The 15346-nt window shown below is 38.8% G+C and overlaps 1 protein-coding gene across 1 annotated transcript in view; it reads left to right on the top strand.

The window, feature by feature from the left end:
* Positions 1-15346, top strand: part of LOC136874905 (collagen alpha-1(XII) chain) — a 107084-nt gene that overhangs the window by 21730 nt on the left and 70008 nt on the right. Inside the window, exons 4-5 of the mRNA XM_067148608.2 lie at positions 4758-4972; positions 10225-10449. Of these exons, the coding sequence (XP_067004709.2) occupies positions 4758-4972; positions 10225-10449 (440 nt within the window). The remainder of the gene's footprint in view (positions 1-4757; positions 4973-10224; positions 10450-15346) is intronic.

Raw genomic sequence — 15346 nt, 5'->3', positions numbered from 1 at the left:
TTGACAAAAAAGATGAACAATGTATCGAATTTCAATACAGAATTTAGTGAGTTGAAGCTATTTAGAATATAACAGAGCATGTGACAAGTTTGCCTGAAATATTTGGATTATTTATATCAAGTTCTTTCAGAAGGTACGGTATTATTAGGTGCAGAAGAAAGTCTCAATATCACCCTTACTTGAAATGCATGCTTCATCACTGAAAAACAATCCTTACTTGAAATGCATGCTTTGTCACTGAAAAACAGTAACATTTTTGACCGAAAAGGAAAGGAATTGATAGTACGCGCCAAGTACAATTGAGAAATACTTCAAGAGGAATTGGTCATAATATTTAAGTCTAGAGAGCATTGTGACTGAGTACCATACCAGGTTAAAGAGTATTGTGTATCCTAATGAATGGTGGTTTGAAGGAGAGCACAGTACAACCCAAAATTTGTATTTATGCTGAAAATTAGGCTGTACTGGATTCTTGACAAATTTTATGGTTTGAGGCAGCACAGATTATTTATTGCATTATTATATAAAATCAAATTAATCTACATTTTTTTAGATTTTTAATTATTTTACTAGGATAATCATCATCATCATCTTTAAGATTTAAATATTTCCCAATATCTTAAGTCGTCATGTTAAAATCGCAATCCCTTCCCATTACGATTCTTTGTTATTAATGCTAATCCATTCAGTCCCACAAGGAAAGATGGAATAGATTAATCCAACTGTAAGATGATAGTTAAATTCATTATTTAATGATTTATAAGGTCGGCAGTTTTTTCCCGGAACAAGAATCCTTCCATAGTTTTGATTGACAGCTCACATTTCACTCACTTTGCACACTCAGTCATTTCACTCAGCTGCTTCATGCACGCAGATTTGAACACACAGTCTGTTAGCAAGCATGATGTATGATGACTGTTCCTTGGCTTGACTCCAGAGAAGTCCATCACTCATACATTCATTTCACATGGACACTCCACACAGTGAACTACTCAGAACATATATGGAGGTCGAGTCATAAGTCGTGGCAACTATTTTTTTTCACGAACGGGAGATAACACAGAGAATCTAAGATATGCATATTAAAACGTACGGTATGTACTTGATGATGCCACTAGATGGTGTATGTAAACAACAGTGTGGGTCTAAGCATGCCCCCAAGTTCAGTGTGTGAGTGAGAGCGTCACAAAATGGAAGTCAACAAGCACGAGCAATGATTGTATATTAAAATAGCAGTTCTCCGCGGCAGAAAAGCACTCCAATGCCATGCAGAGCTTTGGGAACCATTAGGTGTGTGACTATGATCTAATCCTCATTAAAGTCAAGAAGCCATTACGTGGACAACAGTTTGCTAACAAAGAGGACATCGTAACAGCATTTCGGAGAGAGGTGTCACACGTTAGCGATACACATGCAGCGAATGGTATTCAGCGCCTGCCCCACCACTGGCAACACACAGTGGAAACGTTGAGTGAGTATGTCGAAGGTCTGTAACCAGTGGAGACCTGTCCTTTGTACGTAGTCTTGTGTATTTGCTGTATGTACCATTATAAAACAATGTTTACCAATGGCCTGTGTTCTGTCACTTTCCTATGAGAATCTCCTGAAGTCAGAATTTGTCTTCAGGCACTATGCATATCTTAGATTTTCTGTTTTGTCTCCTGTTCGTGAGAAACAAAATTGTCTCCTGTTCATGAGAAAGAAAATACTTGCCATGTCTTATGACTCGACCCCCATATTTTGGCAAAGCAATAACACAACACCTCTAAATGACAGAGATCATACATAAACATTACTCTAAGTTGTATTCCACCAACACACTCTGCAAGGACAACCACTACTTCCGCTCTCCCAGTCCAACAACAACCAGTGTTGTCCAGCTCAGCACCGTAATGACACTCCAACACTGCTGACACTGGCACTAACTCTGGTAAAACACCATCCACAACAACTTTGACAACAGCCAGCACTACTCCAACTCCTTATTTATGGCTAGGATCCTTTTCATATCCCCGCTGACGAAGTACTGGAATCCTCACAATACTGCTAGAGAAGGAACATTCTTATTTTGCCTTCGAGACCAGACAAAGAGCACGATACAAGGAGAGACCGGCTGGGAGGTCCCTGGCGTGACTCACTCATCCCTGGGCTATGACAGTGCTAATGGTTGCTTGAGCATGTAACAATACAGTGTACATCATTGTCCTTACAAAGTCATTTCCTTTCTATTTGTTCTAGGTGTGGATATTGTCCTCTGAAGTTAGAAAATTTTACCTAATTAAAAGTCCCTTATAGCAAACAAATAAGTTTTTTTTTTTTTAAATTGCACGCTATGAAGGAGCCATCGCAGGGGCACATAAGTGGATACAGACACAGGATATGGTAGTATACAGAAACCTTCAAAATATTGTACCACACCAAGCATTTATTACAGTGTAACAGACACTTGCAGGCTGCTCTTAGTACAGTGCTGGACCATCTGTAACATGGAGACAGGCAGTGATTCAAGTCAGGCATGGAGGCATACAGAGGCATATGTTCACCTGGGGAAGAACCTGTCACAGCTGGTGCAACTTCAAATCTGCCATAGTTGCCACTGGCTGAAGATGCCATCCAATCTGGTTCCAAACGTTCTCAATGGGGATAGGTCTGGAGAACTTGCTGGCCAAGGAATCATGTTGGATCATGAAGGCAGACCAGTGATACCTGTGCTGTGTGAGGCCAGACATTTTCCTGCGCAGAAATGGGATTGTCAAACTGCAGCAGGAAGAGAAGCACACACAGTCACAGAATTTCATGGAGATACCACTGCCCCGTCAGGTTTCCAGCTGTTAGTGGTAATTGTAGGAAGTGGCACCCCACACCTTACACCTCTCGTTGAGCAGTGTTCCACTCTGCAATGAAGCGTACAACACCACACTCGCCAGGGCATCTCCAGACTTGAATTAAGCAGTCGTATATATCCAGATAGGACAGTGATTTGTCGCTGAACACCACTTGTTGCCATTTCACAAGCTGCCATGCTGCCCATTCCTGGCAGAACTTCAAATATGCTCAGCAATGCTCAGGTTATTATGATATATGTCATAAAGGATACCGGGATGACAGATCCTGCTTTGTTAACTACCTGGATATGGTACTGGTGGACACAGGCCATTCCTAGCTGTTGTGATATGTCTCTGGAATGGTGCACATTGATCCCCGTGGTATGTTTGCAGCATGTCACATGATGAAATGTTCCTTCCTGCAGGTGGTCTGTTGAGGTCGACTTGAGTCTTCTTGATGCATTCTCTTTGAGTCAAACACCAACTCGCATTGTGGTCAGGATGGTTCAAGTGGTGAGCAGTGTGCTGGTCCATCATTGTGGCATCTCTGGCCTCTCTCAAACTCATCTAGGTGGTTAAATGCCTTCATGGCATACTGCACGTTCACTCAACTTAGCTCTGTGGTTCTCACTACTCAGACTGCTACTCAGGTCGCATTCAATGTCTTGCACTAGGTATGAGGAAGGGGCATACATGCACAAGCAGTCAGCATTAAACACAAGCATTTCGTTCATGGTGTGCAATTAAAAAATATATGATAGCCAGTGAGCCTTCATGGCTCAGGTGGCAACACACTGGCCTCCCATCACTGGGTTCCATGTTTCAAATCCCGGTCATGCCATATGAGATTTGTGCTGAGTTTGGACAGCCCAAGTAGGGGACTGCCTGTAGGGGTGAAGTACAGTGGGGACTTCGAGGGCCCTGGGACCGCTACAGTAGCTGTGAAGGCCCTTCAGGAACTCTGAAAAGTGGTGGCAAAAGGGGCTCTGGTTAAGACGCAGCAGGTCGTTATGCTACTTAGGTTCCAAAATGGGTAAAATATAAATATGTAAATAAATTGAATGTTAATTTTAATCTTATACCAGTTGTATAGTATTATTAGAAGTAATTTCACATACCGTACTGTATATGAGTTGACTATGTTTGTAAGATATTATAAGTAGAATTTTGTAAACAATATAAATTTATTAAGGATGATGTGTGTGTTTAATAGAAAAAATTATTAGCGTAAATTGTATAAAATTGTATTCTAGGAAAATTTCCTTCGTCTCCTGTTAATTTAAAATTTAGTGCTTGACAATAATGTATTTTAGTGTACCATTTGCCACCGAGGTAGACACCTCATTTGCAAATAAAGAGATTTTGATTTGATTTGATTTGAACATGGAGGCAGCTTTTTCCCAGGTATTCTGATTTTCCCTGTTGTCTTTCATTCTAGCAACACTCTACAATATCATTTCATTTCATCTGTCATTAATCATTGCCCAAGAGGAGTGTGACAGACTTTGGCAGATGCCACAATTCCTATCCTCGCTGCTAGATAGGGCTTCATTCATCCCATTCCTGACATGGACGAATGACGGGAAAAAGGCTGAGGATTTTCATTACGACTGCCATTGTGTGGAAATACCATCCACATGTTATGATATGATTCCAGCTGGATCACTTGTGATGTTTCAGAGCAAGTAAACTTTAGGATTGTCAGTTGGTGAACAGGAGTGTCAGACAAACTCCAAGGTAAAGCAAGTCAGTCTCTAAATCTGCTTTTCTCCTCATTCATGCTCCACTGAGATATTACCAATGTTGTCTTCCAGGTAGCTCTGTGCCAAAGAGATTATGAAGTTACATTGTCTGTAATGTTAAAAATTTAACCCCATCTGTGATGAATACAGCAGTTAACATGAAAATATAATTCTTTTAAAATGTTTTCAGGCTCTCCCCATCACAGGTTTCAGCAGGAGTTATAACCTATGGTCCAGAAGTGGTGTTAGAAATTCCTCTTAACACATCAGATACATGTGACTTCATTGATCAGGCTGATCAGATGTTGTATGACCATTCTGGTGACAATGTTGATCTTCAGGAAGCATTATCTCATGCCAAAGAACATATTGAAAAAACTGGTCTCTATGAACGAACAGTTATAGGTTGGTATAATTTCTTATTAGTCTTTAGTACCATATCTGAAATACTTATTTGATTATTGTTTGCATGAAGGAGCTACTATATACCTAATGAATGGAGAGTTGCTATAGTAACCCCTGTGTATAAAGGAAAGGGTGATAGACATCAAGCTGAAAATTGCAGGTCAGTAAGTTTGACATGTATTGTATGTAAGCTTTGGGAAGGCATTCTTTCTGATTTTATTAGACATGTTTGCAAAATTAATAACTGGTTTGGTAGAAGGCAGTTTGGGTTTAGGAAAGGTGACCTTGTAGGATTCCAGCAAGATATAACAGATATCTTGGATTCAGGAGGTCAAATAGACTGTATCACGATTGACCTGTCTAAAGCATTTGATAGGGTCGATCATGGGAGACTACTGGCAAAACTGGGTGCAATTGGACTAGAAAAAAGAGTGACTGAATGGGTTGCTAATTTCTAGAAAATAGATCTCAGAGAATTAGAGTAGATGAGGCTTTATCTGACCCTGTAATAATTAAGAGGGGAATTCCTCAAGGCAGTATTATTGGACCTTTATGTTTTATATATATAAACGATATGAGTAAAGAAGTGGAATCAGAGGTAAGGCTTTTTTTGGATGATGTTATTCTGTATAGAGTAATAAATAAGTTACGAGATTGTAAACAATTCCAAAATGACCTCGATAATGTTGTGGAATGGAAATGATAAACGGGCTTAAAAGTCAGGTTGTGTGATTCACAAATAATTTTTTAATGTTTTAACTATTGCGTTGTTGGGGTGAAAGTTCCTTTAGGGGATCATTGTAAGTATCTAGGTGTTAATATAAGGAAAGATCTTCATTTTGGTAATCACATAAATGGGATTGTAAATAAAGGGTACAGATCTCTGCACATGGTTATGAGGGTGTTTAGGGGTTGTAGTAAGGATGTGAAGGAGAGGGCATATAAGTCTCTGGTAAGACCCCAACTGAAGTATGGTTCCAGTGTATGGGACCCTCACCAGGATTACCTGATTCAAGAACTGGAAAAAATCCAAAGAAAAGCAGCTCGCTTTGTTCTGGGTGATTTCCGACAAAAGAATAGCGTTAAAATTTTTTCGCAAAGTTTGGGCTGGGAAGATTTGGGAGAAAGAAGACGAGCTGCTCAACTAAGTGGTAAAAATTTACGAACTTCATTGTGTAGATCCGTATTGGTACAGTTAAAACTAAGAAACAATGTTTGGTTTTGGTCCACCTGATCAATACACATCACTTTACAAGTGAACTATTTAAATAAAAAAGATATTTAGGTACATGTTTCATCTCTATTGGAGACTTCATCAGCCATAAAATCACGTGGTAGATTACAAAACTCAAAATCAGAAACTGAAAAAATTGGAAGAACCCAATGCCTTTTTAAGGACTATATGAGAAACGCAAAAGATATAAATATATAGGTACATTATTTACACAAATTGACTTCACTTCTTACAAAACCTTTTGTCTTTAATGTTAAAAATGAAATATAAATTGAAATTGACAAGCCTGCCATAACGTCTCATACGGAAACAATGTCCAATGTTGCTGTCCATATTTAAAACAGAGTTCCTTTTGAACTGTTGAGAAAACATAGGAGAACAAATATATACATATTTAATGAGGTAGTTTAACACTTCTTGCAAATAATCAAAGTTAAAATATGAACAACCTTACTTGAAAAACGTTGCAAGCATTGTTGGAATCTGGTAGTTTCAGAGTGTTGACTGGGGAGATTGAAATTCTGGCCTCGGAAAAGGATTGGTACTAAATCCATATCAGAAACATTTAAAAGCGTTAACTTGTAGAATACTCTTTCAAATTGAGCTATTTTGGTAAAAGAAATCTGAAGCCTTATGAGATCGCCTGTCATATGGTAAAGACCAGCGCTGCATGATCACCATATTCGTGGCTTAAATCTTGAAAATAATCCTTTTTGAAAAAGACAAGGTCTGTAAAGAAAGAGATATAAAAATTAATAGGTTTAAAGCCCTCAGATATCTAAGAAAAGAGATTCCGTCATGAATGTATGACGCAAAAGCTTACCGTAAATGACACTCCCTATAGCTGGTTTAGACTGAGCCTCATTCTGACTTGCTTCTCGCCACACTACTGCGTGTGTTGTAGTTGTGTTTCCTTTCACCCAGCGGAACTTGGCTAGAGGCGGTACGGGGGTTGGGGTGGGGAGACTGTGCTATTAGTAGGGGAAGGGGAAATAGCTCGGCCTGTAGTAGGAGCGGGAGGGGCGGGAAATTTGAATTAGAGGAGGTGACTTCAAATTATTAATTTTTCGTGATGTTAGAAGTGATGGTATTTGTTCATATAACAGATTTTTGTTCTCTTGTTCTTCATTTAAATTTTTGTTTGCATTAATAATCTGGTTCAAACCTGTATAAATATTTTTGTAATTGCTCATCAGGTTCCCTTTGCTTACTTTTTTTGAAATGGTCAAGTCTTTATTTATGTCAGTATATTGGTGACCAGTATCCCCCATATGGACAGTCATTGCAGAATACTTCTTGTGTCTGTTAGCATTGACGTGTTCAAGATATCTGGTTTGAAAACTCCTACCTGTTTGCCCACTTGCAGCTACAATATCATTTTTTCCCTCTATTTGTACTACATACACATCATTCCTCCTGTTTGCAATAAACAATGTTTCATCTCCATTCTTATCTACAACTGCTGCTTTCACACCTGCAAATCCTACTTAGAAACCTTTGCTGGTTAACTTACCAACTGATATTAAATTTGCACCTAAGTTTGGTACATACAATGCATCTGTAAATGTAATTGTCCATCCTGTTGACATTTTTACTTTCACCTTACCTATACCTCTAATATCCAGCTTACTGTTGTCTCCTATTTCTACGTTCATAGTTACATTTGTTGACATGTCCATAAATATCTCCTATGTTGGACACATATGATTGGATGCACCTGAATTGAACAGCCAATCTCTAATTTTCTCAATTCCTGCAGAAACTACCGTGCTCATTGCTTTATCTACTACATGTATAATTTCTGAGCTTACCACTTTACCACTCGCATTCACTGATTTATTCTCCTGTGATGATTCACTCTTCATTATTGGACATACTTTAGAATGATGTCCTGACTTACCACAATTGAAGAAGTTTTGGGTACTGCGACAGTATTTAGATACTTGTCGCTGTTTATCGCAATTGTAGCAACTATACTGTTTTCCTCGTTGCACGTCTTCTTTCTTGATATATCATTTCTGTTGAACAGCCATGGCTTGAGCTTCATCGTGCTCATGTTTTCCAGTGTTGTAAACCTTTCCTCCATTTTTCTGAAGTTTCCTTCTGCTTTCCTCAGTGAGTAATCTTGCCTTCACCTTTGAAATAATCAGTTTTGCCAAATCAGCTTCCAAGTAAGGTATACAAACTGCATATTCCTCTGTAAGGTTTCCTATGATCATTTGTGCAACTTGTTGATCTGTGAAATCTATCTGCTTTACTTGTTCTCATCCACAGTTGATTTATTTTTGCGAAGCATTCTTGAACACTCATGTCCTTGGGCTTCACAAAATGAGTTAACTGTTTCAGGGTCATAGCATCATTCACTAGCCCTCCGTTATTACACAACTTGTCCAGTTTTTCCATGCCTTTTTCGTTGATTTAATATCTGCAGTGTCACTTTGAAAATCTCCCACATATTTGAAAATAACCACTAACGCGATCACATTGTTTTACGTCCGTTGTCTTGTTTCTGTCTGGGGCAGTTGACAATCTGGCATATCCTCATACCCTATTACTGATTCCCACACATCTTTCAACAACAGCTTTTGTTTCACCTTCAGTGCCCACAAAGAATAGTTCTCCACTGTAAGCTTAGCCACATTCCTATTCAGTGTTTCTTCACCGGTCCACGAGGTCGCCATTTTTTCCGTCAATAATGTTACAACTTGCTTCGTCCGTTAATTCTCATTACTCCATTTCAACTTATATTGTCCGGAATGTACTGCGGTGCTCTGGAGCTCTCGGCCCATAACCTTTTGATATATCTTCATTTCTACTCATTGCACCGGTTTAGGTACCTAAACAAATTATACCATAGAAACACCAGCTTCATCACACACATCCTTTTATTACGAGCTGTTATCCACAAGTGGCAATCACACACACCAAGCAGTTCAAAGAATAAAGGAAAACCAAAATAAACCACTAGACTCAATTATCTTAGTTACCAACACGTAACCATAATGTTGTTTTCTTTATAACTAATACAAGATATGTATACATGACATATTATTATTATGTGAAAATTATAATATTCCAGCAGGAACTGTTTTGTGGCCTGCTAGAGAAAGATCTGAGGAAGAGACTTTCAAGGTGTTACGTATGGAGTATAGCTCTATACGGCGCTGAAACATGGACATTAAGGAAGGAAGAACAGAGAAGAATAGAGGCATTTGAGATATGGATTTGAAGAAGAATTGAAGGAGTAAGCTGGGAAGATAGAATATCAAATGAGGAAGTTCTGAAGAGAGTGGGTGAAGTGAGGAGCATGCTGACTATAATCCAAAAAAGGAAGAAAAATTGGATAGGGCATAATCTAAGATATAATACTTTTCTATGAGCAGCAATGGATGGGATGGTAAAAGGAAAATGAGGAAGGGGAAGGAGACAATATCAGCTATTAGACAACATTAAAATAAGAAAAGAAGATTATACAGAAGTGAAGGAAAGGGCACAAGATTGAGAGATTTGGAGATCACAGCCATGATTGGACCTGCCAGATGGCAGAACAACCTATGATGATGATGATGATGATGATGATGATGATGATGATGATGATGATGATGATGATGGTGGTTAAAATTTGTAGAGTTTTCTTAGTTTTTCATTAAATATCTGCCAGCATTGTACTGTCTTGAACTGACTTAAGAGTTGCACAGGGCTGAAAGCATTAATTTGCTCGATGAAACAAATATATCCTTTTCTCTATATTTATTAATTCTTCTCCAGCTTGTTAGAATATCTGTGTCTGGAAATGATTCCAGGGGAAGAATGTTTTGTTACTTCTTTTAGTTTCATTTAGTGATAGCTTGTTCATTTACAATAATACCTAGATGCATTCTAGAGTACTTTAGATTTTTATCAATAATTTGTAGGATGTTAAGTAAAAAACAAAATTTTAACCAATTTTAAACAAGACATGCACTATGTTATACGTAGTTATGTGAAGATAATATATGTACGCTTATTCTTCCTTTAGTTCTGATTACGGATGCTGACAGCACTGAAGATTCAACAGAAGTAATAACGGAACTCAAATCTCTTGGCCACAAGTTCTTTGCTATTGGTATTGGCACATCTGTGTCAATAGAGAATTTGGAAGCCATTGCATCTAAGCCTATCTCTCCAGTAGAAACAACTCCTAACTTCTACTTACTCTCATCCCTACACACATTTGGCAACATGGTATCTTACCTTAATGAAAGTAAGTAAAATGATAAATTGTATTATTGTATTGCTGTATATACAGCTAAGTTGCTGTATTTTTAAATACCAAAGAGGAGTATTCTGATTTACCTTGTACATTCTTGTTCTGTTATTAATAGCGTGGTAGATATATATTTATTATTATACTACTGCCATTCAACAGTGGTAGCACTAAGCACTTGGTATACTGGTATACTTCTCCTTCTCCTCCTCATTTCCCCTCATCCAGCTCCTGCTGGGTTGGGACATTTATGGCACTTATCCACATTCCTCTCTCCTTCCACCATTTTGTCCCAGTCCAGGTTTCATCTTTTTGCACTCCTCTTTATCAAATCAATCCACCTTGTTCTAATTTTCTCTCTCTCTCTTTTTACATATCAAAACCATCTTAGTTTAATCCTATCAGTTCTCTCATATAGGTTTTCCATTCCAACCTCCTTTCTCACTTCTTCGTTTCTCAATTATCTCTACTATTCCTTGGATCAAATGAGAACAGCAAGAAAATGGCTAGAATAGGAACTGGAAGGCAAAAGACCTAGAGACAGATCAAGGAAATGGTGGATGAGTCAAGTAAAGCAGGACCTGGGAGGAAGAGGAGTGGAATGGCATCAAGTTGAAAAGGAAGAAATGTACCTGGATAGACAAAGATAGGGAGCTCTCTTGCTAATCTCCATGTCCAGCCTTGTATGGTGCATTAATTCACTCCCTAGGTATTTGAAACTGTTAACGATATCAAGGCTTTGACCACCAATTTTCACAATGCCTTTCTCCTGTCTTTCTCCTGTTGGTATCATCATGGTCTTGCTTTTCTCTGCACAGATTTTCATACCATACTTTTCAATTTTCTTGTTCAGTGCATCAGCATCATCAATTAAAAGTATATAGAGGTCGCTCTTTTGAGTGAACAAAGAGTAAAATAAAATCTGTCATGATTTCTTGAGGACAATGGTGACAGTGTCATCCCTGAGACCCATAAGTAGTCTGTAGTCATGGTGAAACTTCTTGAATGAGTTTGGAATAGCACCATTAAGATGACCGATTATACGTATACGTCCCAGTTTTACTTCTTGAAGTATAGGATCATTGGGTCATATATCACCTTCTTTTCAATGCTGCCACATGTTCAGTGCCCTGTTCAAGCCTGATCATGGGAGTTGATTATTATCCCACATCTGGAAGTTTTGGAGTAGATGATTATGTTCACACAAAATACATAGAGCCATTCACTCTAAGGCTGACAACCTCTTCATGCACTGACCTTTCCTAGTCAAGGCAGTGGCTATTTGGTATCAAACTAAATGATGATACCATTTTTGCCATGAGTAACATCCTGGAACCTGCCAGGTATAGTTCTGACAGTTGTTAGACAGCTAAGCCTTTCTACTTTTAAATAGCAAAGAAAAGTAAATTGCATCATTGTACAGTACTCTGGTTTACCTTTTACCAAAAGCTATGGGTCTATCTTGAGCTTTCTTGATTATTTCGACCGCATATGGGGTGACCTGCTGGGTACGGTCATCCAGCAGACAAGTGTGACTTCTAATGTTTAGCCCACCTTTTCTAGGGCCTTCCTCATTTGGGGTGTGCAGCAGAGATCCTAAATAGGCCTGCCCAAACACAGGTGCAGGACTGAATTCCCAAGTAGTCACAATTCTTAAGAAAATTGCCATCACATACCTGCTGCCAACATGCAGGTCCAAACTGAGGGGCTTCCAGTTACACCTGAGAACCTACCTCCACTGTCCTTATTCCATCGCCATTGGACTTGGAGTAAAAAGTGACAGCTGAAGATTGTGCCATTGGCATGGATTTGTTTAAGGTGGATCACAGCTTGCCAGGAAGCGACCCAAACGCTATGATTGTGGAATCATTCATCACAGCACATATGCATGAGACATGTCTTGTCAAACAGTAAAATTGCAACGAACTGCCACTGACTCGAGTAAAACTGAGCAGTACCTTCATAGACAGTCTGCCTTGCATTTTCTCTTCCTCTTCACTTGCCGTACCGAAGCCCATCTTTGCCGCTAAGTAAACCGTTGAGTAATGGTATTTCAGTAGAATTTCCTTTTTCTGAGGGGCCATTGCCCTCCTACAAGGTCTCATCTGCCCAAAGCCGTTGGCCCTTGTAGGAGTCAGGTCATTTTCCACTGCCTGACATTTGACATGGAATTGCTGGCTGTATGGTCTACTTCATTCTGTAGCAGGACAAACCTGGCCAGACAATAGGTACTATATAATGCTAGTTCATATAATCTCATGTCTTTAAATTTAAATTTTAGCATTATTCAGTCTAGTTTACATTCCAATCTCTCAAAATAATGAAAGGAGGTTTTACTATATATCTATAGTACCATACATTTGTACAAGGACTGTTCAAAATGGTAATAAAGGTATGAAGGGCAATTACTGATGATTTCATATAAGTAGTTGTAGTGATCCCATAACAGCTGTAGCAATCCCCAATTGACCAATGTGAGATTGGCAATCAAACAAATTGGTCAGTGCAATTAACACCATTCTACATGCAGTTATCAGATTAACATGGATATGTTTTTGATCTCAGGGTCTGTCGGAATTAGAGTCATCAGTTTAGCGTAGACAGAAAACTGACACCGTGGTAACTAGGCAACCAATGTTTGTCATCAGTCTATACTAAAACTTCCTCATGTTATTACCACGTGGAAAAACTATGCCTTCTACATACAGTTGGTACCAATGGCACCACGTTTTAAACATGTTTCCACTGTCTTTGAGTGGTGTTTCATCTAGGTCACAGCAAAGCCCCTTACACATGGTGTTGTCATTGGAGGCAGCAGAAATGTTCTCATAATACATATCTTGTGAATATTTATGGCCATAATCTTGTGTGCTGGATCAGCTGTCATATTGATGGACATAGATATTGATGTTACATATTTTTTTTGATTTATCAGAACTCTTTATCTCCCCTGTGGGTGGAGTAAAAGGCTGCATTATCTATGCTGCTGCATGCCATAAGAGGCTACTAAGATGGAAACAACCGAATAATCTGTACTCACTCTCTCATCTTCTAAGCCCAAAAACATACCCACGATTCTGTTTTTCCATGCAGAGGAGAAATTTTCATACATGAAATTTTTTGCAATCAGAAGCATGGCAGTCCTCACAGATTAGTGACTGATATGGTGCCCAACTATGCCAGCCTTGTGTCAGTAGATTTACTAGTATCTGAAAATAACTCCTGCCGGACAAAAGCTATAAAAGTAGTTAGTAGGACATGAAACCTCGACCGTGATAATTTTATTTGTCAAACTCTTTCCATTTAATAATATCTGGCTTCATGGCTAAATGGTCAGCATTCTAGCCTTTGGATCCCAGGTTCGATTCCTGGGTGGGTCAGGAGTTTTAATCTTAACATGTTGAGCGCCAAGCAAAATATTGAAATTTTGATGTGTGAGCCAAAACTGTTTTTTTGCTCCCTAGTGTTACAGCAGCAACATTCTACCACATTTGTAACGCAAAAGTAAAAAATTAATGTAAAAAAACTAGAATAAATTAAGACGGACACCGGTGTTCGCTGTGGCCTGTTAGGAAACTTACGTTGGCTGTGGCTAAGGCGGTCACACTAGTGGATGCTAGCGCACATGCACAGTAATGTGCTGAATGTGTATGGTGCTACTTGAAATGTTGTTTTGTAAACATTCAGCACATTACTGGGTCCACTAGCCTGACCATCTTGGCCCCAGCCGACGTAAATTTCCCCACAGGCCACTTTTGACGTTAATTTTTGCTTTTGCATTAAAAGTGTGGTAGAATGTTGTGACTGTAACACCAGACAGCAAAAATACAGTTTTGACCCACAGAGAAAAATTTCAAAATTTTGCTTTACATTATCAATTTTGAGCCAGCGGGCTTGCATATCCTTGAAAATAAAATAAAATTTATTGCACCTGAATATATAACTTTGAAGCCTGGTACTTGAATTATAACTGAATGGGATCTGATAGATATTCTATATGGTCAAATAATTCTGTATAAAGTCGGAAAACTCTTTACTTTACCACTTCTGAGTGGGGCCTAGCAGAAGTCCACAAATAGACACTGGTGTCCGCTGTGGCACTCAACACGTTGATTGGTTAATTCATCTGGTTAATTCGTCTGGCTCAGGGGCTGGGTGTGTGTATGTCGTCTTCATAATTAGAAATCATCTTATATAGGGTCCAATTTTCACAGACTTGCAGGTTGCCTATAGGCCGTCTACTAGAAAAAGACCTGCACCAGATTTCTCCAGAGGCCATATACCATTATTATTATTATTATTATTATTATTATTATTATTATTATTATTATTATTATTATTCCGAGATATCTGTGGAACAGCAGATGTGAAAGAAGGTGCGGGCTGGAATGGGTCTAACTACAAGTCCGAAAGATGAATTAAAATTTCAATAAAGGTTATATTTTCAATAGACAACAAGATTTAACAAATTTTCACTAGGTGAAATAGCAATGAAAAATCAGGTACAAGTATAATTTTACAAACTCAAACACCAGTTCCGGGACCTTTACAAGTTCTGGGCTTTGAGCCCCAAATTTCACAATCCTTGGGCAATTAGCCCACCTTTACACATTTGTTCAAAGGGCAAAAATTCCCTTCATACCAGGAGCATAAGCTCCAAAAACCATACCGGACCTCCTAAAGGCACGTTTACCACAAACAAGAGCTGACCCGCTCTCAATTTTTCAAGCCTATTGAAGGCCATACCATACTTTACAATTAACTGCCATCAAGGCACAACTTACAAATATAAACAGGGGTATCTCGTACCCAATCTGCTTGGCCTTTGCAGGAAGGAAAACAAAACGGGTTAAGTTAATGGCCCAAAATACAAAGATGAATGGAGGCGAGTACT

The sequence above is a fragment of the Anabrus simplex genome, chromosome 5, assembly GCF_040414725.1.
Source record: "Anabrus simplex isolate iqAnaSimp1 chromosome 5, ASM4041472v1, whole genome shotgun sequence".
Classification (NCBI taxonomy): domain Eukaryota; kingdom Metazoa; phylum Arthropoda; class Insecta; order Orthoptera; family Tettigoniidae; genus Anabrus; species Anabrus simplex.
This window is presented reverse-complemented; position numbering and strand designations above follow the sequence as displayed.